This window comes from Chinchilla lanigera, unplaced genomic scaffold (assembly GCF_000276665.1).
Source record: "Chinchilla lanigera isolate Chin_1 unplaced genomic scaffold, ChiLan1.0 scaffold00023, whole genome shotgun sequence".
Lineage (NCBI taxonomy): Eukaryota > Metazoa > Chordata > Mammalia > Rodentia > Chinchillidae > Chinchilla > Chinchilla lanigera.
In genome coordinates, this window is record NW_004955424.1 from 25,267,735 (window position 1) to 25,290,708 (window position 22,974).

The 22,974-nt window shown below is 33.9% G+C and overlaps 1 protein-coding gene across 2 annotated transcripts in view; it reads left to right on the forward strand.

The window, feature by feature from the left end:
• Fancl (Fanconi anemia, complementation group L) overlaps nucleotides 1-22,974 on the forward strand; it is a 55,536-nt gene that overhangs the window by 16,034 nt on the left and 16,528 nt on the right. Inside the window, exons 5-7 of one of the 2 annotated variants that reach the window (XM_005385759.2) lie at nucleotides 674-774; nucleotides 12,674-12,770; nucleotides 16,850-16,918. In XM_005385759.2, coding sequence (XP_005385816.1) covers nucleotides 674-774; nucleotides 12,674-12,770; nucleotides 16,850-16,918 — 267 coding nt within the window. The remainder of the gene's footprint in view (nucleotides 1-673; nucleotides 775-12,673; nucleotides 12,771-16,849; nucleotides 16,919-22,974) is intronic. The other variant, XM_013514669.1, reaches the window with a different exon arrangement.

Here is a 22,974-nt window from a genome sequence, read left to right on the forward strand (position 1 = left end):
TGTCAAGATTAGAAACTTCAAAATCACTGGTAACTTTTAACCTTGGCAACTCTATTGTTGTTTGTATTACTTGTAAAAAATGTAAATTATAGTTTTACTTGGGGGATCATAAATCATTTTAGAGACATCGTAGGTGGACCTAGCAAAGAAAAGGACTGTAATCTAACTAGATGCATAGCAAGACACTAAATTTACATCGTGGAAGAGTAATACTGACTGTATGTCAGTGAAAGGAATTAGCAAGTGTTTATGTGATACTGAGTAGTTTTTGTTAAGATAGTGTTTTTAATAGTATACAAATGTATCAGTCTAGTCAGTATAAGCACAGTTCAGGACTTTTTTTTAAAGACTTACGGTTTTTTATATCAAATGTCGTATCCATGGGAGTTGAAAATGAAGCCTTACAGATGAATTTTTATTTTTAATTTTTCATCTTTGTTAGACATAATAGGAAGAATATTAAAATTTTAAGTTCTTTTCATAATATAGAAATTGATACTTGTTACTTTTATTGCATTCCTTTAATTTTTTATGAGAAGGGGAATGAGTCATATGGTTTTCTATAGAAATAATGAAGACTTATGCACTGAGAAGATTATGAAATTGTGTTTGTAACTAATAACAATTTATTGTCAAGTATTCTACAGCTGATCCTTTTTTTTCTTTTAAACAGGAAGTTGCTTTAAAGAATAGACAAGAAGTGTGTGTATTGCCTCCTCCTTCCCAGTTCTATTCAGTACTTATTGAAGAGATAGGAACTCTTGGTTGGGATAAGTATGTTTATTCTAAAATGTGCTTTAGAAATGCCCTTGTTTTACCTATTTCAATTTAATACATTTCCAGTTTTATCAATTTATTTAACACTTGTTTTTAGTTATATTTCATAGTAGAGTATCTGATCATCCTGGTTGCTAAATTAAAGAAAAGGCTGTCTTTAAAAATTGACCTGCAAACCTAAATATAATTTGGAAAAAAATGACATTTTTATGTATACAGTAAGATGTTATTTTCATATATGTTTTCACTGACCATATAACATTATTCTAAGTGTTACTAAAGTATCCATATTTGAAAAACCATGCTGAAAGATTTAGTGAAAGAAACTAGAATTGCTGTGTTTTATGAATGTCTTTAAAGCATTTCTTCTTCCTCCTCCTCTTTCTCCTCCTCTTCCAAGTATTATTATTGTTATTTTTTTTTTAGGTATTTCTTGATTTGGCTTTTGATAGCTAACTTAAAATAACCAGAAAATCAGATAGCATTTTAAAATGAGGAACATAGTTGCAAAATATATATCCTTTAATATATTTATACCATAACCCGATAGCTGAAGAAAAACTAGGCATGAATTTGTGAGTTCTAAATTAATCCCGTATAAATTTTTTTCTAGAAGTAATTAAAATACTATTTAATTATTCAAGAGAGGATTGTTTTCTCGTCTATATGTTCCACTTCATATTCCTTCCAAGCCTTTTAATTAGAACACTTCCTCCTCTTACCCACACATCAAGTTTTTCTCTTGTCACCACTGAATATGAATGAGTGATTCATACTTCTTTGGTGCACTTCTGGTGAGGGATGGGTTGGCCTTTGCTCCAAGCATGTACTTTAGAGTTTTTAAATTTTTATAAGTACTTCTTAACTTACTTTTCCTGGTTTAATAGTCTAAGTATGTGGATCTATACATAGGCACTCTGAAATTTATGTATTTTTTGACAAAAATAATAACTTCTACTTTCAACTGCTACATCCTTGCTAAAATGATTGCATCAGTAATGTTTCATTATAGGTGAACTGCTAAAAGTTATGTGATGGAATTAGTTTACATGATGCTATTGAAAAACATGGTGAATATTTCAATTTTAAAAAAGTTTTTACAGTAAAAGGCACATGGTCATTAGTTCCCTACAAACTACTTCTTGCTTGAAACACATCCCATCATTTTTGCCATTCCTGAACCAGTTCTGGAAGTCCTTTCTTCCTGAGGATCCAAATTGATTGAAAATGCTCACCTTTCCTGGTCATTTTGACTTTGGAGAAAAGCTGAAAGTTGCATAGTGCCTTATCCGCTGAACGAGGTGAATGAGGACATGCCATGTTTTTATTTGACAGAAATTGCTGTAAATCTTTTAAATTGATTCAGGTCATTGTGGCAGCCACAACAGTTACAGCTAAACACAGGAAAGAGGACTTCCAGAACTGCTTCAGAAAGTAGCAAGAAGGGTGAGATCAATGTGTTTGAATCAAGGGAGAGTGTGTGAGGGGGATTAATGCCAACATGTCTCAGTGTAATAAATTTTTAAAAAATTTAACACATCATATTTTTTGATTGACTCTTATGTTTTCTGGATTCAATCTTAGAACCGAACACAATTATTTTGATCTCTTGTATTGCTTGAGATTGTCACTGACTTGTATTAAGGGATGTCTAATGAATGAAATGGCCTCATGGTTTTATGTTTGGAATTTTTCCATTTTATGATATACCACTATATTTATGGGAGACCATGAAGGAGGTCCTCTCCCATTTTGGGTGTTAAAAATATCATGCTTGTCATGAATATCTGATCTTATTTTTAATGACTGATATCAATCCTGTAATTTATTAAACTCTCTTTGATAGGGCCCCTGGGAAGCTGTCACATTTTCCTGATTGCTTTGAACTCAAATTTACTGGTTTTTTGTTTTTTTTTTCTTTCTCTTAAAATCTTGTCTCTGTTCAATATAGGAACTACTTGTTCTTTCAAAAGAAACTGGTGAAAAGCTGGGTGTGGTGGCACACACCTGTAATCCCAGCACTTGGGAGGCTGAGGCAGGAGGATCATCTTGAATTCAAGACCAGCCTGGGCTACAAAATGAGTTCAAGGCCAGCCTGAGCAGCATAGTGCGACCTTGTCTCAAAAAGACAAAAAAAAAAGAAAAAAAAAAAAAAAAAGGCTGGTGAAAGAGCAATTGAGGAAAGTGGCTCAGTTTGGAGACACTGCAGTTAGTGTACCTTTGATCACTACCTCTTGTAGGCTCTTTTATGTCTGCCCTTGACTGCTGAGGTTGTAGTGCTGTGCCTGATGATCTTGGGTTGAGTGTTGGAAGATGCAGAGCAACACTTAGAGGCTCCAGGTGAGACTGCGTTCTTCTATTGAAGGTTTCGCTTTCCCTTTTCTAGGGAGGTAGCATGGGGGCACATGGCACAGGCCAGTGAGTGGACTCCGGGGACTTTGTCCTTTGGTGAATCTTGTTCTCTAACCTGAGATTCTCCACAAGACCAATTTTTTTTTTCTGAATTAGAGAATTTTTTGTGTGTGGTGCTGGGGATAGAACCTAGGGGCTACTAGACGAGATCCATAGCCCTTTTAAAAATTTTGAGACAGGGTCTTGCCAATTTGCCAAGGTAGGCCTCAAACATGCCGTCTTTCTGCCGCAGCCTCCTAAGCACCTAGGACTGCATGTATGCCCCACCATACCTGGCTGGAGCATAGGCCTCCTCTACCTCTTGTTTGCCTTGCTATTGAGAGTACCCTTTACAGGGGTACTCACTGAGATCTTTGAGGTATTCATTTGGACTTTGTCCCGTTTGTGGGCTCTAAATTCTAATTAATCTATCCAGAGTATTATAAACTTTCTGAATAGTCTTTGTTTTTCAGTGGCTTTCTACCCTCTTATTCTCTGAAGTTTAAAGATTTATCAGAAGTTTGAGGGAAAATTGGCAGAATTTTAGGTCATGTTCTTTGGATTTACTATACTTTGACCCTTTGTGTATTATTTTTGCCTCTCTCCTCAAGAGATTGCCAAAATGCTGCTAGTGTGTTTGTTTTTTGCTCACTTCATAGCAGCTCTCCATCTAGGCCCTTTGCCCAGATCCTTCTCTTGGTCTGTGCCCAGAATTGATAAATAGGCTGAGGAAAAAGTTCAGCATTGGCTTACTACCTATCTCTCACCTTTCTGTATGACTTTGCCCCTTTACATCCTGGTTGTCTTCGCGGTTCTTTGATGACCTCAACATTTTTTTTTCTTTTTCCTTTTGTCAGACTACTTAAGTTGTTGAGAGTAAAAGCATTGATCTTTAGCAAACTATACCATTTTAACCAAAAAAAGAGATGTTATAATGTAAATGTACCATTTATATTTGAAGGACTGATTAAAATTTATTCATGGAATCAGACTCTATTTGTTTAGGGAACCATTTTCAAGTAGGATTTGAGATGAATGCAGTCTTTCTAGTAAAATTAAGCATAACAATGGAGGGGAAAGATAGGAAGGTTGGACCTACTAATTCTTTAGATAAAGATTGATGAAATAGAGAAAAATCAATTTATTTTCCAATGGTTAAATTTTAGCATTTTAGTATATAGAGGATAGTTGGAGATGTGGGGAGGATTTGGCAAGGGGAAAGGAAATGTCCCAGTTTTATTTCTGTTACACTGATAGTGACTTTATAGCATTTTATTAAATGGTCTGACATGGTTGGAACAAGTCCAGTAATGAAATTGGTTGAAACATTGAGAGTGTGAAGCATTTTTGAATCAATTATTTTTTCTTCAGCTATTATTTATTTAGCATGTATAGGCAGTGAAGACACATAGATGAGACTTAAGAATCCTCATGGAACATCTAGAGGAAGAGTTAGAATGTAAAATGATATCAGTAGTACTTAATTATAACCACGATAAGTACTATAGAGTGTAATTATAGGATTGCTTGAGAGCCATTAGCAACAAAGTTATAAGAGAAATAGGACAAGTACATAAAATATTTCATGGAGTGTTTTCAGAGAAAGTGGTGACTTTTGCTTTGCATTATCCCTGTGATTCTAATGTGAGAGAAAACAGATTTCTGAGTTGGTTAGTAGATGAGAGATAATAGTCAGGATATCAGTGCATCTGCCCCCTATCATTACAGTATAATTGCTTAACTCCTGTCTATACGTATAAATCTGCCTTTTTTAAAGTTTCTGTTGTGTGTCACTGATTATACTATTGTTTTATATTCTAATTTAATTTGCAGAAAAAACCTTCAACATGTTTTTATTCCCAACTTTGTGCATTAAATGAGTTATGCAGACAAGGCTGGCTACCTCACTCCATGCTGCAGTGGCTGGCTGCCTAACTCCATTTCTCTGCAGTGGTGTCATGGCACAGCTCTAGTGTGGAGCCTTTAGCAAAGTTCTCTCTGGTAGATGGAAATAGTCATGCACTAAAGTTGTAGCCAGCCAGGCATGGTGGGTGGTGCATGCCTGTAATCCTAGTACTTGGGAGGCTGAGGCAGGAGGATTGTTGAGAGTTTGAGGCCAGCCTGAGCTACAAAGTGAACTCAAGGCCAGCCTGAACTGTATAGCGAGACCCTGTCTCAAAACAACAACAACAACAAAAAAGGTGTAGCTAATAAAAACTGTCTCATCTTGAGTAAAATTGCCATTCTCAAAATTATCTCATTCTCAGAAATAGTTTCAAATTTTGTTGCTTAGATTGTAAAAAATTCTAATTTAATTACATATGACTAAGATAGATGACTAACTTAGAGCATAGCTATTGTTACTTAATCCTTTGTTTCATACTATTTACAAATAAGGCATATATTGTAGAATATAAGTTGTCTGCATGGATTGTGAGATGCCAAAGAATAGGGTTTTTGTCAGCATTTAGTCAGTGCCATGTAGAAAACTAAGAAAATCTGTTAATTTTATTTTTGTTGTTTAATTCTTCAATCATGTCCAGTCCACTGACAGACTGATAAAATTGAGTTTGTGGATCTGCAAAGCTAAAGCTGAGACCTAATTGCGCTGTCCCATACTAGATTTGCTACTTTTTGAGGCCCTACTTAAGTAACTAGTTAGCTTCTTTATTTAAAATACCTTTTGAAATGATACATATAATGTTTTGCATGACAAATTGATTTAAATGGATTTTTCAGAATGTTAATGATTTCCAGACCATGTCAAATGTCTGCATTTCCCTTACATTCTAAATAATAACTTTAGAGATTATTCAGTGTAGTCATAATAGAAAAAAAAATACCTTTTGGGAAACAGAACTTGCAGAGTTTTTTAACTACATACTCGACGTTTCTAATCAATCCAGTAGGATCAGACATTATAAGGATTTAAGTTGGAAGAGAAAAATAAATATTTCAAATGTAATGGAACTTTTCCTTTTCTTTATTCATACACTGTTTTTTAATAGATGTGACATTGCCAGTTGTTAACCTTAAGTTTGATTGCTGTAATTTCTATACTTGCTATCATCTCTATACTTATTTGAACTTCTATGCAGGCATTCTCAAAATAGCAACTTCTCTAAAAGGTAGGGTACAGTTTTGGATTATTTTGAGTGTTACACTGGCTCAAACAGTGATGCCAAAAGTCGGTAGTGGGTTTCTGTTAAGTTCTGCTTGTTGTTTTATAGAATGGCTTATTAGAACAAGTTCTTTGGATTAGACAGAATTTTCTTTTTTAGTGTCAAGAACATCCCAGACAAAAGGACCAAATACTTTTGCTTTATTGCTAGGCTGACCACGTGTGCCCCTTTTCCTTGGATAGCTTAATTTATGCCTTTTATCCTCACCTCTTTAGTGTCAAGTGTCCGAGTTTGGAAGAAATTTAGTCACTTCTCTTATAAAATATATTTATTTTAATAATCATATACCTAGATAATTCAGAGATTATGTGCTTCTAACAAATGTGCCTTGTGCTTTTTTAGACAGCATATTATTTATTACTTAGAGTGAATATAGTTCAAACATTTGGCCTTTTAAGTTTATCTTGGGAAAGAGCTAAGTTGTATTAAATCTGATGTGCTACTGAAAGATTGTCAACATATATTTTTTAAAACTTTTATGAAGCCCATTATCTTGGAAACTGATGATATTTTTTATAATTCCTAATGCATTTTAAAGAATTCTAACATTAAGGGAAATGGAGATACACATACTTACTTACACTGATTCCAATAATTAAGCCACAGCTTTAATTCTAGCTTACTACTTGAGTAACCTTGGGCAGGTAAATTAACCTTTCTGAGCCATATTTTTATTTTTAAAATAAAGTTTAACAATGCCTAATAAGATTTTAAAGAAACTTACAGGACTCATATGGTTCTTTATGTAAAGTAGGCCTAATGTTGTTGATCAGTAGGTCAGCCAACATCAGACTATGTCTGAGTTTTAGGGTAACCATTGAATTACAACCAATAATGATGTTTTATAACCCATGAGAACAGGATTAATAGATATGACTGTCATTCTAAACTACCTTTACAAATGAGTGATTTTTCCCCCGTACGTATACCCAAAGTATGTACAAATTGTGCAGTAGTGAATTGGTAATGTTTTATAGTATTTAAATAGAATTTGCATTCAGTCATTTTTAAAACTTACACATAAATCAGTCCGTAATGAACTAGTCTGACAGTAACTTCGCATGTTCACATATTCATATAGCTTTGGCACATATGCAGAAATAGAAAACTTTCATATTCTTTATCAACAAAAAAGCTTATTAATTGGCAAGCTAAAACTTAAATAAAAAGGAGTAGTGTGTATTTAAAGAAAGGTGAAGTGTTTTGGGTCTGCAGAGAATTTGAAAAAGTTCTTCAAGGAGATATTCAGATAAACTGAAGAAATGAAGAGAGCCTTACAAAGGAGAGGGTGGTGGAGGCAGGGTTATGGTCAAGGAAATGTGAGGTTCATTTTTGGACCTAGAAGGAGATCAACTGAAGGATCTTGACTGCTAGACTAATGATTCTGTAATCAGGTGATAGGGATTCATTGAATATTTCTGTGCAAGGTGTTAATAGGCATTCAGGAAGACTAAATGTAGACACAAAGCAGGCCAGATTGGTGTACAGAAAAGAGTTGAAGTAAAGACATGCATTAGGGAGATTGTTTGGAGTAGTCCAGGAAGGAAGTAATTAGTGCTTAACCTTGAGCATAGTGGTAAAAAACGGACCTTTGCAGCTTTGTTAAAGTGTGAAGGTCTTTAGAAGGCCCCTTGATGCCTCTGCCTTTTGATGTTATTACTGTTTAAATGCAGGAAAGAAAACTAACTGAAGCCATTGGTCAAAATAAATGCAGTATCTCAGAAGATATAAAACATTTCTTCTCTCTGTTGATAATCATTTAGCTATTAACAGGAACAAGAACAACAAGGAAACCTTTCTGAAACTTGTATGTTACACCCTTTTCAAATGTTTAAAAAACTTAACTCGCAAATTTAGTGCCTTTGTTTATTGCAGGCAGACATACAAAGAAATGTAGCAGATGATAAATACAAAGTGGAATGTCAAAAGTAAAATACTTGATCATGTCTGTATTATGTATGTATGTATGTATGTATGTATGTGAGGGTTCCAGAGGCTGAACCCAGGGCTTTAACATTGAGCTATGTCTCCAACCCTTTTTATTTTTCTTTATTTTGAGACAGTGTCTGCTAAGTGGCACAGGCTGGGCTTGAAGTTGTGATCCTCCTGCCTCAGCCTTCCAGAGTGCAGGGATTACACCCAAATGCTACCATGTCTGGTTTATATTTATGTTCTTACATTTTCTTAGTTTTAGAATATGCCCAGCTAAATGATAATTCTATATAAATTTTAAAAGTGATTTTATGAGCATTTTCTAGCATCTAAAAAGTTTAATAACTTTTTAAAATTTCAATTTTTCACTTATATTTCATTTAAATGAATAAACATTATTTATTCCCTATTGTGCAATACATTCAATTTAATAATAGGGGAGAACATCTAAAATGGACTTTTGCTGGGGATATAACTCAGCGGCACAAGTGCCTGCCTGGCTAGCACAAGGTCCTGTGTGCAATTCCAGGTACCAAAAAAAAAAAAAGCAAGGAAGAAATGGACTTTCATAGAAAAGATTTACTTTACATTATCTGTAAGACTTACCACCTGGTTAGTTTGCTTTTTACCTTTAATATCAAAACCAAGATATTCTTTCCGATCTTGAATGGATAGAGGTATGCTGCAGTAGAGTACAAGCTATGCTGCTAGTAACAAAGAGAACATGAAAATCCTTAGTAGTTCAAAGGAGAGAATTTTATTTATTGCATATTTAACAGGCTAGCGGTAGGCACATGGCTAATACCGGATGGGGGCTCTGGTGTAGAAGGCCATTTCAGAAACAGTTTTCTTATTTCAGTCATCTGTTGTGGTTTCTTCGTTCACTTTGTAGCCTCCAGCTACCTATGGCTGTTGACATTTATATTTAAACTAACTTGAAATAAAAACATCCCTACCCACTCTAGCCATATTTTAAGTCCTTCGCAATCTGGCTACTGCTCTGGAAGGCATAAGCAATGCCTTCGTTATCCCAGGAAGTTCTCTTGGTCAGTACTGTGCTGTTGTTCTTGTCCACATGCTTTTGGTGGCTCCCAGTGGGAGTCCATGAGAGGTGACATGAGAGGAAGGGAGAGGGGAAAGGACAGTTTTGTTTTACATGACTCAAAAGATGCACGATCATTTCTGCTTGCAGCCGTTTGGTCAGAATTCCTATTCAGCGTCTTACTGTGCTGTGATGGTTGTGCCTGGGTGGGAGCAGGGGTTCCATTACCAGAGAGAAGGTGAGAATAGACACTAGCGGGTAATCGGTTCTGTGTGCTGAAGTAGGAATGTCACAGTGACGTTTCTCCCCACCTCCAAAATAAAGGTGGTTACTTATGACTGGTAAAATGTTTCTTTTCTCTCTGTCCCCACCCATCCCCTCCATTCTCATCCCCCGCCTGTCCCCTCGCCCCTTTTCCCTTCCCTCTTCCCTTCATTTTCTCTCGCCTTCTATCCCTGTCTTCTCCCTTACCCTCTCTCCCGCCCCGCTCTCCTGCGCTAGGGATTGGATCCAGGGACTCTGCTGAGCTACCTTCCTGTCCTTTCTCAGTTTGTATTTTGAGACAGGTTCTCCCTTAGGCTAAGTTGCCTAGGCTTGACTCAAACTTGAGATCCCCCTGCCTTAGTCTCCCAGATGCTGTGATGCCTGGTGTGTATCTCCGTGCCTGGCTGTTGCTTAATTTTGACCATACTGAGATTAACCTGAAATTATATATATTTTTTACTTCTTGTTTGAATGTAGTATTTCTTAAAGTTTAGCAAAATTAACCTCATGGCCATTTTGACTTAAAGGCTACATTTTTGAGCATGGCACTTTTATATTCTAAAGTATTATTTCTATGTTAAACTGGGGTAATGATAATCTTACATTTGTGTGTTTGCAAACAGAAAGCTAGAGCCTTTATTTCTGTCTGATTTTTGTGGATATTGAGGGATGACTTTTGACATTTTGAAGATAAGCAGCAAAAAGTACAGAATCCAGTTTGTGGTTCAGTTTTTCTTCTTTTACCCACTTCTTTCACAGCTGTGCTCACCTGTGCTCTCTCTCTCTCTCTCTCTCTCTCTCTCTCTCTCTCTCTCTCTCTCTCTCTCTGTTACAAATTGTTTAGCAGTTATGTCTTTTTTCCATAGCATTCTCCCTCCTTAGTCTTGAGACCATTAGAAATGTTCATGTTTACAACTCCCATATTTCTAAATAATGTCTAATTCAGTATTTCTTGATTTATCAATTTTAAGAATTATATTCTGGTTACTGTAATAAACCATGTAACACCATCCTTTTCTATTATTTATTTTTTCATTAATTTTAAAGTCTTGTAAATCTTTCATGTCCACTCTATTTAAAATTGCCTTCAAATTAGCAATTAAGGTTTTATTGTTATTGCACTGTTGTTTACTCCTGGCCTTTCTACTTTCCAGTTTTTGTCATCTTTCCTTTAAAATTGCAGGGGTCAGGTATACTTAATTTCTGTAACTATATCCTTGCAGGTTTTTTTTTTGTTCTTATTGGATTTTAAAAGTTGTAATTAGTAAACAGTTTAAACTTTTTATGATTATGGAAATACTTTTCACTGCAAAGTTAATGGTAATACGTTTACAGTTTTTCCCATAGCTTTATTGTTTGTAATTTAATTTAAAATTTTCTCTTCTCTTTTTGGTTTCTGCCTTTTAAAAAACTCTCATGATCCCGTTGCATCAGTTATACTGTGTTTTACAGAGTTTGCCCTTTTTGCCAGCTGTTAGCACTCTGGAGCCCTCTCTTCTAATCTATTTTGTTAGTGTTCTTTTAAATACTTGACACTGTCATAAAAGTTATTAAAAATTTTCTTTAATTAATGCAGTTCTTTATTGTTCTTTACTGGATTTTATGCTTTGCACATTTTCTTTATTTCTAATTAATTTTTTTAGTGAATCTAAAGTATAAAAGTTTTCATTGTCAGATGTCCATACATCTGAACTTTGGATGATATGTTAAAACATGTAATAAAGACTCATATTCAAAGTTTTGGAAAATGGAAAGATTAAGATGTTTAATTGATGCAGTTTAAAAAATAAGGATTAACTATAGTCATTCAAATTTTTATGTGAATATTTTTTCTAGAATAACTTTACTTACTGATTATAATAAAACTTCCATCTGTGGATACAGGTTTTTTTGTTTTCTATTTTTCAGGTGGTACTGGGGAATGAACCTCCTTGTGTATGCTAGGCAGACACACTACCGCTGAGCTACATCAGCAGGCTGTTTTATTTTACTTTTTATTACATTATTGAACATATGTATCTTCTTATTTAGATCTGTGTTTGCACAACTTCATTACCCATCATTTATTGAAATTGACCTGTTATACTTGGTCAGTAACTAAGTGACAGAAGTGATGTTAAAAAAGTCACCTAGATTGGGAGGCTAATTTTAGTTCTGAACTCTTGATGAGTCTTACTATGAGTTTAGGTAGTAAGTTGCTTAATACTGTTAGGCTACTTTTTATCCTTACAAGAGAATAGTATTGTGAAAATGTCAAAAAAAAAAAAAAAATCCACATGCCCACTTCACAGTAGTAAATACACGGCAAAATTTGAACCCTTTTGTCAGTAGCTTATGATACACAAGGGACCATATTTTTATAGAATGATATATTTCAAAAGATACTGGTTTCTATTGTAGAAAATTCATTCATTTAGAGCAACTTAAATCCTAAACACTTGTGCTTGTGTTGCATGTTTAAAATATTAGTCATCTTGAATACATGCCTAGGTTAAATGTCAGAAACTATATATTGTGCAAAAAGAAAATTTATTGTTAGGAGACCAGGGTGTATCTGTGCTTATACAACATTTTCCTTAGAGGATCAATTTGAGTATTTGAACTAATATCAACCAGATTTTTGTAGAGTAACATTTATTGATAATAAAGGAGGAGTTCATCGAGGAGAAAAACAAATAAAGGAAGCATAAAAGTCTCATATTATATAAAACTACAGAAATGGATCATGAGTTTGACAGGAAGTTTAATGTGTACATAAGCAGAGGCTGACAGAAACATGCTGTATGTGCCAGAGGTTCCAGTGATGGAAAACCGAAACACACTGCTCACTGACCACAGCGTGAGCCTTGACACACATTGTAAATAATCCAGAGATCTATGGCTGCATTAAGCACTAGGCTGGTGTATTAACGGCAGTAAATCTATAGCAGTAGAGAGGGTTGGCGTGCAGAAATTCCTCTGATTAATTTTGGTAATGGATTAATAAGAATATATCAAATATTTTTATTTCAAATCGTGCCATCTTCAACTTCCCCTCAATAGCCCACCCCAGTGTGATCATTTTTAATTTTTTTCTACTCACCAGACTTGTGTATGTGGACACTTGCTTCAGCACCATCACGTTAAGAGCAGAAGATGCCTCTGGCAGAGAGCATCTGATCACTGTCAAGTTGAAGGGGAAGGTATGTGCCTCGTTGGACTATTATTCTGTCCAAAACATACTTTGAGAAATGAACTTCTGAATATTTTCAAAGTTAAGGGTGCTAATTATTTTAAAAAGACCTGTATGGTGCTTTTAAAAACTGATTTTCAAAGTCTCAGAATTTATTCACCAGGTTTCCAAAAGTCTAGCTATTATTTCATGTCACTGTTGTAGTCCAAATTTTATCAAAATGTGGACTTTAAAATAAATGAATGTTACAAATAAGATCCAACAGCCTCAAAGTATTATAGTGGTGTTTTTGAAAAATCTTTTGCTGAAAAGAGTAGATGCTTCTTCTAGCTTAAAGAAAGCCCTCCTCAGAAAGTCTTCTTGCCTTCAGTGCTTTCCAGGAGTTGTTTTTGTGAGTCTTACTCTGATTCCCCCACTCTCACTCCCTAACAGGCACACACATGCATAGTGCTTATTATTTGTTGTGGCTGAAGTTTTTTGGCATATATATTGCAAAAATTTGCAAAGATTGTGCCTTTATGGAGTCATGATGGGCTGCTGAGCCATAATTATCCACTGATTTTATTGGCACAGAACATCTTTATTTCTGTTTCATCTTGAATTTTTAGTTCTCATTTGGGAATTCTAAGAAATAAGTAGGATAAGTTCAGCATATTCATAATTTACTCAGTAATCACTGAGAAAACATTAGAATTTGAGGAAAACCAGGACATCCGACTTCTTTTATTGTTCCTAGTAGTCATCAATCAATTCTGTATCAGAAGATTGTAGCAATGAAAAGATCAATTGTGTTTGTCCTTTTTAAAAATGTGTCTGGCATTTAAGCTTTCCACAAGAGAAAATTAATATATAAAGCTGTTCTGGTGACACAGGAAAGTTGATCTCTCATAGTGGCTCTGTGTTAGACAGGTTGAGAAATGAGTCAGTCTCTTCACACACACAAAGAATTTAGGTATAGTTTTAAGGAGTATATATGATAAATGTTGAAAAAATTAGTGGCATGTGTATAAAAGAAGTTAGACGGTTATTTTAAAAATATTTTATTTTCCTTTCGAGTTCTTAAAAGTACGCCTTTTAAAAACATCTACGAAAAATCTGCCTTTATCCTTCCGAAAGGTCACATACTTGCCAGTGGCAAGGCTTCTGTCATTTCCTTTAAAGCACTATTTGTTTATATGCTGTACATCGGTAAAAGTTGCTTTACTGCTATGAAGACCAAAATGAAAGCTTTTAAGTACATCTTGTCCTCATTTTTACAAGTGCTTGTACTTTCTAAGGAGACAGTGCTTTAATAAATGCTGCCTTTTTACTTAAAAAATTATTTTCTTACTTTTTATTTACATATTAGTATACGTATTCATGGGGCTCACTCTGATGAAAGAGTTTATCTTAATCTGACCTGATGAGACATACTTCATTTATTGAAGTGTTTAGAATGCAGCTGTGCCCACCGAGATGTCCTGTCCTGTTGGCTTTTTCCCACACCTTTTCAAGGTGGAGGAGAAGACTCTGTTACTGTTTCTCTGAAAAATACATGCTGGGGTCAGTTTTGCAACTTCTGTAGTTAAAAAGCTCTACTGTGGACACACTGGAAAAAGAAAAATCTTGGAGCTGGGAAAGAATTAGGGAAAAAATTTGTTAATAAAGAACAGATGAGTATATAATCTTTACATTTGTTTTAAAAAAAATCATACAGTGTTTGTCCATGTAGTTCAGCTTTATAGAGGACAAAGTCATTTTTGATATGTAGTGATTTTTATTCTTTGGGATATGTGGACCTGGAGTTTTCATTTTAAAAAAATCGGTTACAACTCAAACTATTTGTTAGACAACACATAATACAAAATCTTCCACCAAACTTAACTCTTAAGAGGAAAGCTGAATTTTTTAAGTAAACCTCAAAGCAGACTTGTTTTTGTAAGTATTCAAAACTTTGTCTTTGATTTGCCATAAAAGAAATATATTTGTTTGTGTGTATGTATGTATGTATATGTATGTATGTATGTATTTATTTATCATACTTGGCGTTGAATCCAGGGCCTTCACACTGAGCTACATCCTCAACTTTTAAAAATTTTTTTATTTTGAGACAAGATGTCATTAAATGGCTAAGTTGCCAGTTACAAACGATCCTCCTGCCTTCGCCTCCCAGAACGTTGGCATTACAGGAACGTACCACCATGCCCAGCTATTTTTATTCTTGAATACAATATGTGTTTTCCCAAGTCTGCTGCTTCTCACCATCTCTAAAAAGCCACACAGAAAACAATACTAATTTGGACTGGACAACTCCTGTTAAAAGTAGATATATAAATTTTAAAAATAAATATAATTAGGGAATCTTGTGGTTGTTACAGGTATATTTTTATGGAGTACTTAACAGTGTATCCTGTGCATTGTGGTATGGAATTATCTTTTTTGTAAAAAGCACCCTAGCGCTCCCTCAGCTTTGGACAAAGTCAGACCCGCTGTGAAAGTGAGCTTTGCGTGCTCAGTGACTCTCCTGGCTGCAGACATCTCACTTGGCGCGTCTACTCCAAAGCGGTAAACGTTATGTTCCTAGTCCAGGTTGAGAATTTGCTTGTGGAGATGACACTGATCTTTGTTAGTGTATGTAGAAGACGAGTAGCCGCCCAACATGAGCTCGAGTTTTCCATTCTTGTCCCAATGAGGATGGAAGTGTGCACAATTATGTTTTAAAAATCCTAACGTTTTAGAGGGAAAAGAGATATTTTAAAACATTTTCAGATGATTTTAATCATTTCCCCACGTGAAACAGCCAGAGAAATTAAACGACTTGACCAGTAAAGTGAGCTAACACAGATGAACCAAGGAGGGCTGAGGTCTTTGCCTGTATTTGTTTGGAGATAATCACATGACTTCAATATGGTGTACAAATTGTTTTTCCATTGGTTATAGGAGTTATATTCTAAAATACATTATGTAATATTTTGAATTATCTGAAATAGACTGCCTATCTCAGCTTTACCATTCTTTTTTTCTTTTTCTATTTTTTTAGAATTTAACCATTATAGCGTTTTATATAGTTTTCTGTGTGTTTGCTTTTGTGTAATCAGTTTACACAGAGAACTTTCAGTATATGTGGATAATGAGTTTCTTTTAAGACTACTGATCATTGTAGCAAAATGTTAATTCTTCTGAAAACATTGCCTTCCAGTGCAGCACTGTTTGTTAAATACAGTACTTCATTAAAATTTTTAAAATCTCTGTTGGCTTTTCTAATGTACTACTGAAAAAGTATAAAAAAGAAAAAGGTCTAAAACTTTAAATAGTTTGTCTAATGAAAGTTTCATTTAGCAAATTTAGGTATTTAATATAAGAAATGAAAAAAAAAATAAGAAATGAAAACTTTCAATTGTATATGATTGTGAAGAGCCAAAAATTGGATTTTAGCATTATTATAAAGTATAATTCTCTAATAAGGAAATTATTTTCAAGAAAAACTATCATTTGTCTTTAAATTAGAAATCTGATTTATTCTCATAGTTATCACTTTTTATATGACTAATTAAATATTTTCCACTCTTAAATTTTTATTTTCTTAAAACTTAATTTTACATTAAAGAACCAGAAGATATTTTTTATTTTTATCATCTGACTAAAAATAATTGCTTTAATATGGGAAAAATCATTCTTAAACTGAGAAGTTGTATACAATCGTTGAACATTTCTTGATTGCTTTTTATAGGTACTGCCTGTTTAAATGGTGACTGAAATTACTTGAGATTAAATTTTAGACTAAAAAGGATTAAATCTCAATTAGTTTGATATCTTTATTTTAAATAGAGACCCAGTTTGGTTCACCCCTCCGATAAGAACATTAGCAACTGGTCTGATACTGAGCACAGTATTCTTCACTTACAACTGACTAATCGGGTGCCCCAGATCACCAAACTTTGGTACTTTCTGATCGTAGGTTGACTCTTACAGTTACTACAATAGTAGAGCCAAAATACTTACATATAATACTTTTGTAGTTAAAAATTCTAAGTATTCTAGTTTTTCTAAAGCACCTTGTAAAATTTTCACATAGAAGCGGAGATGACCTAATGTTATGCTTTATCATAGTACCCTGCAGAATCGCCTGATTGTTTTGTGGATTTTCCTGTTCCATTTTCTGTTTCCTGGACACCACAGGTAAATTCTTAAGTAATTTGAAAATACATTATTTTTAATCAAATGGCCTTCATAGGTTATAAAGTGGTCTTTGTTTTCTTTAAGCCTCTATTTATAAACAGGCCTCTGTAATGCTTCATTCAGTGCTTTCTCATAGTTAAACGTCCGTTTTCTCCTTCCCCCCACACAAGCATGTTAACATGCATGCTCACATTCATATGCTTTTCTTTAAATTTAAACTCTACAGAACTCCTTAGACAGCAGTATCCAGTAAGTAGAAAAGTAGGTGGAGTTTATTATATTGTTAAAACTTTAAACACTGATGACATTATACCAGAAAATCTTTTATCAAAGAATGAAAACATAAACCCTGCAATTTGTACTGTTTTTATTGTGATAAATTATCTTTATCCTTGAATTTAGACTTTATATTTTTATGTGCTTTACTATTTTGTACTTTAAGTAAATATTGTAGATTCTTCCTTCTGATTTGCTTCATCTTATTTCTCACTACATTAATAATATCTACCAAGATATTTTTACAAGTGTGTGAAATATATAGCATATATAGTTATGATTATCTGTAATATGATTAAAAACTTGATGTGTGTGATTTTCAAAGATGTGACAGAGTGTGGTACTTCAGGGGACAAGGTAGTAATGACAGACATGGCCTTTCTTTTCATAAATAAATTACTGTAATAGCAAAAAAAAGGAGAACATACCCTTATTTTAGCAAAGAGAAAATAATTTCTGTAATATTTGACCAATGTTCTGTAAATGAAACTTACCCTTATTGCTAGACTTGTTGAGGTTCAAGTAAAATGTGTGCTTCCATTTTAAATTATACATACCTAGGAGGTATTGCATATTAAAATCATATAAAACAAGTTACAGGTTTAAATAGTCTGTGGGCCCAAATATCATTTTAATTAGACATTTATTTAAAAGTTCATATTCTCATTTTGTTTTTAAAAACAAATTTTCCTCATTGGAAATTGAGAAAATGTAGCAAAATAAAGGAGAAGAAAAAGGTGAGGATTTGCTTTAGGTATTTGATGTTATACATTTATAAAAAATATTGTGTTGATTTTTTTTTTTTCTTTTCAAGAAAAGAAATTACATATAAAGTTTTTTTAAAACTTTATATTCTATTTGGTTCTGGAAGCTTTCTCTTTTTGTTTTGAAAAGAAAGGTCATGAAAAAATACTGTATCTAGATTATATTGTGATTTCTAGATTTTATTTTTAATTACACATTCACATTTATAACCATTCCAAAGTTGAAGAGTATAGTTTTGGCAAGTTATTTTAGTTTTTTTAAATGTAGATAACTATATAATGTTTCCCCAGAGTTTATGAGCAAGTTTATATCACATTAGATTGGTCTGTAACTACCAGATTGGGATATCTTTGAGTGACATTTTTTAGATTTTTTTATTCCTACTTAACAAGCTCAGTGCTTTGTATGTCTAAGATGACTATAATAATTCAAATTCAAATTTTAGATTTAATTGAGTCATATGTTTTCTTTTTTGGTAGTAGCTTTCTAAGAAAACAATTAACTAGTAGTAACTGGAATTTCATAATTTTTTCTGAAATTATAGAACATACTAAAATTATTAGCAGAGTACAGATTAAATGAAGATTCCTTCTAATCCACAAGTCAGATTTGACAGCTGTTATTGTTAGTCATACTTTACTCAGCTGTATTTCTAGTTCTGTTTGTCTGAGAAATAAAATATTCTGGGATCAGCACAGAACCAACTCTTGTTCCTATTCCTTCCTTTCTTTTTGCTTCCTTCCCTTTCTGTGGAGGGCTGTTTCCCCTAAATTGATATGTGTGCTGTCCACGCATGTATTTTGCTACATTTTTATGCCATATTTACAGTTTGGCTTTTTTAATACAGCATTGTTTCAGTGATTGATTCATGCTCTGTATGTCTAATACTTTCATTTGCAATACTGTGTTACGTCTGTCAGTTAATTTATCTATTTCTCTAACAATACGGTATCCAAAGTTTCTTATGAGCAGCTTGCAGTGAACACCTCTGTGCGTTTTCTTGTGCATGTGTATGAGATATTAAGTGTGGATTATTTGTAGAAGTGAAAGTGCTAGCTTGTACGGAATGTCCCGTTTTGGGGTTAGTAAAATATTGCTAAATTATATTCCCAGATTGGTTGTATAAATTTATAGTTCCATTTAGCAATGTCTTTTTTGCCAAGTCTTTTCAAAGTTTTATTCTGATCTTAGTTTGACCTTAATTCTCATTAAGAATTGATAGTCATTGTTATTGTGCTCATTGTCTTTGTTTATTTTATATATTTTGATGCTAATGTGTGATCTCTTCTCCCTGTAGCATGCCTTTTAACTTTGTATGTTTTAACATACAGAGGTTTAACTTGCAGTGTGGTCACATTTATTTCTCCTTCTTTATGATTTCTGCTTTTGTATATCAAGAAAATCTCCCATATCTTTTTCTTAAAACATATACTCTTGTCATTTGTTCTGAAAGTCAGTTTTTTTCACATTTATTTAAATATGAGGTAGCAATATGAAGTTACACTTGCCTATATTACTAAATACTGGTAGAATTTGGAGGTGTCTTTTGTGGAGGTCTGAGATAATTTTAAACCTTTTCTTGTATTCTTGCCATTAATAATTCAAGTTTCCAAAAAATACTACCTATAAGAGTCTAGCTGTATATCATAAGGATTTCGGTGATGATACCAGCAGCATAAACTGTTTGAGTCTTTCAGACATAATAAAAATGTTCCCAATATTTATAATTTGAAAGTAAGAAGCACAATGGAATGACTTTGCTTATATGTGATGCTTTTTTATTGACTGGCTGGCAACAGTTCTGCTTCTGTGAGTTTATTTTTGGTTTTAACACTTTTTAAACAGTTCTTAAGCAACATGAATGTTACTGCTGTGGCAAAGTTATATTTAAATGACTGTAAATAGGTTTTAGGTAATTGATTTTAAAAAATCATTGCTTTTGTACATTTCCTCTTTGGATTGTTTCTGGACTTTAAACTTTGAAGATCTTTATTTTCCTTTTTTGTATTATAATAGACATGGCTTTGTGGCATCCATATTAAAAATGGGTAATTTTCCTTATGGTCCCTGTCTTCCTGCTGAGTTGATAATGTTTTGATGTATTTTTCTTTTGCTCTGATGAGAGGTCTGCTGCTGCTGCTCTGACATATTCATTTGGATGAGTAATTATAACTTGCGCAATGTCAAGCTGAAGATGGTAGGGTTTTGTGCGTCATGACAAGCCTAGTAGCCAGTGCAGGTGTCTCACAGCGTGAGCAGCAACAGCCAGTGTATTCTGGCTCAGAGGAAACATTCAGAGTAGTAAGGAATCAGCACCAAGGGCAAGGCTGCTGCTACTGTTGCTACTGTGTGTGCCAAAGAAGCACAAAGTGCTCCTCAAAAACAAGAGACCAAATACCTCTTTAGAGAGGCTTACTTTTATTTGTTTGCTCAGTAAACTCTCTTGAATAGATTTTAGCACAGAATGTAATCTCTTGATTTTTGTATCATTCTACTTCTACATACATAATGCTCTGAAATACATTAAAAAAACCATTCTTCAACCTTTTAGATTTTTGCATACAGGTCATGTATGTCAGTATTGTTGATCGATGCGGATGTGCCACTGTCACATTTTAAGTGCACTAGTTATTATGATTATATAAAAGAAGAACTTCATTTTTTTCCAGGTCACTGAGTGAGCAAAAATACCTGTGTAAATTGCAGTTCTGCCTATAAATGTCTGATTAAGATTTGGTGAAGTATCCTTGCCACCGGCAGTTAGAATTTTCAGATTTGGTATGATGCAATAAATGATGGTTTTTATCATGGAAATCTGATATTTTTGGAATGGTGCCATGAATGAAGAAGAGCAAAACTAATGATAAAGCCTCTGGCTGATAGTCTGAGGGTGAATGGAGAATTTGTAATTAAAGGAAACAGTCTTATTACATAGCAGGGAGCGTGACCCATTAGTTAGAGCAGCAGACTAGCAGTTGGGTATCCTCAGCTCTGTCTGCAGTTCAGCCATTGACTTAATTGTATGATTTCAAACAAGTCACATGATTCTCCTTTACGTAGGTTCATATGCATGTGAACTTTTTCATTGCTGTGTAAAGAAAAATTAGTTTTGTGTAAAACAAACGCAATATCTGGAGCCAAAACAACAAAGAAACACTGTAAAGATTCCTTGGAAGTTGTTTTTATCAACAAAGTTTCCATTCTTTTCTCTGCTGTCTTTGTCAGAGAACTCAGTACTGGATTACTGTTCAGTCCTAAATTGGTTAATTATATATTTTGTTTTCTTGGGTATCTTATTACTGCCAAAGGGTATAGATAAAAAGATCAAAGAAAATTCATTATTTTGATAGGATAAAGTATGAGTGAAGGAGTCATGGGACCTGTTATACTCAGTCACCATATTAACCATTTTTCTTTCTTTTTTCATCTACGGCCATACCACCCTGAATGTGCCGATCTCATCTTCCTTTTTTTCTTCTTTTAAAATAACTTGCTCATTTTAAAGTTATCCTGAATTAGTTCTAAAAAAGAAAGGGGGAATACACAAGGGAGCAAAATCATCTTTAATGGTTATATTTAGAGTTGGACTCTTCACTAGATTATAGTGTTGAAACTATGCTTTTATCGTTTAGCGAGTTTCATTTTAAAACATCATTGATGGTACTGTACGCTTATTAAAGGTGAACCTTAGGGTCACTGGCGTATTTATTATAACTTGATTTACATTTCTCTATCAAGTTAAGAATTTATATATTTTCAGTCTAAGACCTTGTTATCTTTTCATTTAAATAGACCCTTCCATAAATCCATTTCCTTAGTTCTGTAAGTTTTAAGTGATTTCTTAAACTACATGTTACATATTTTTGTTGAATTTATTGCCAAGTATTTAAACATTTTATTGCTTTATGCATGCAGTGTTTTTATTTGCTTTTTTGTAGTTTATCCCAGTTTGGCCAAGTTATTAATCTTTTTAAAAATTATTTTTATCAAAGTTATATATGAACATAGTATAAAGAGGCAGTTTTATAAGGTGTTTTGTCTTTGTTTTAAACAAAGTATTGGGCATTGAACCCAGGTTCTTATATCCAGACCTTTGCACATACATGGGAAGACCTTTACCCCTGAGATACACTCCTAGGCCCTTTTTAATCTGTCTTTTAGATAAATCAGCATTTCTTAGACTCCTTCCCATCACTTTACCTTTCTTCAGGATCAGCCGCTTTTTACCTGCTAGCCGATCACCTTGGTTATTTGTGGTAGGCATTTTTTCATCATTATCAAAAAATGCTGCCCTAACTTTCAAAGTTTAAAGGTTTACTTTGGTTCAGGATATGTCAGTTCATAATCAGGCAGACTCATTGCTTAGGCCTCTGCTGAATGGGGTTGGAGAACTGCGGTGGTGGGGAGTGGGTGGGTTGGTGGAAGTAAGTCGCACAGCAAAAACGTTCATCTAGTGGCCCGGATGCAAAAGAGAGGAAGGGGCTGGGGTCCTTTGAGCCACACGCCCAGTGACTTAAGAGCTCATAGTCCCAGTGAGCCCACTTTTTAAAGATTTTTTACTGCCTCCCAGTACTGCCACTCTGGGGATCAAGCTCTTAGGGGGACATTTAAAATCCAGACTATAGCAGTGTTAGTATAGTCTTATATTTATGCTACCTTTTGTATTGTAATTTTGATATAAATACTCAATGTTTATATTATTATGAGTATGTATGTATATTATGCAGAGGGATAAACAATGTGCAGTTAGCTATAATTATTTCTTTTGGTCACCCTGGTTTTTGTTACTCTGAGTTACCACTTATCTTATTCTTTCTTTTCCTTAGTTAAGTTGTATAACTCATTCAACCTCCATGTATCTGTGATATATCTAATGCAGTGGTTTTAATGGGCAAATAGACATGTGACTTTAAATCTCAGAAGTTATTTGCCAGCTGAAGGAATAAGATACATATTAGTATAATTTCACTTTGTTTAAAAGCTTGCCAAAGTTTGTTAAAGCCTTGTAGAAGATT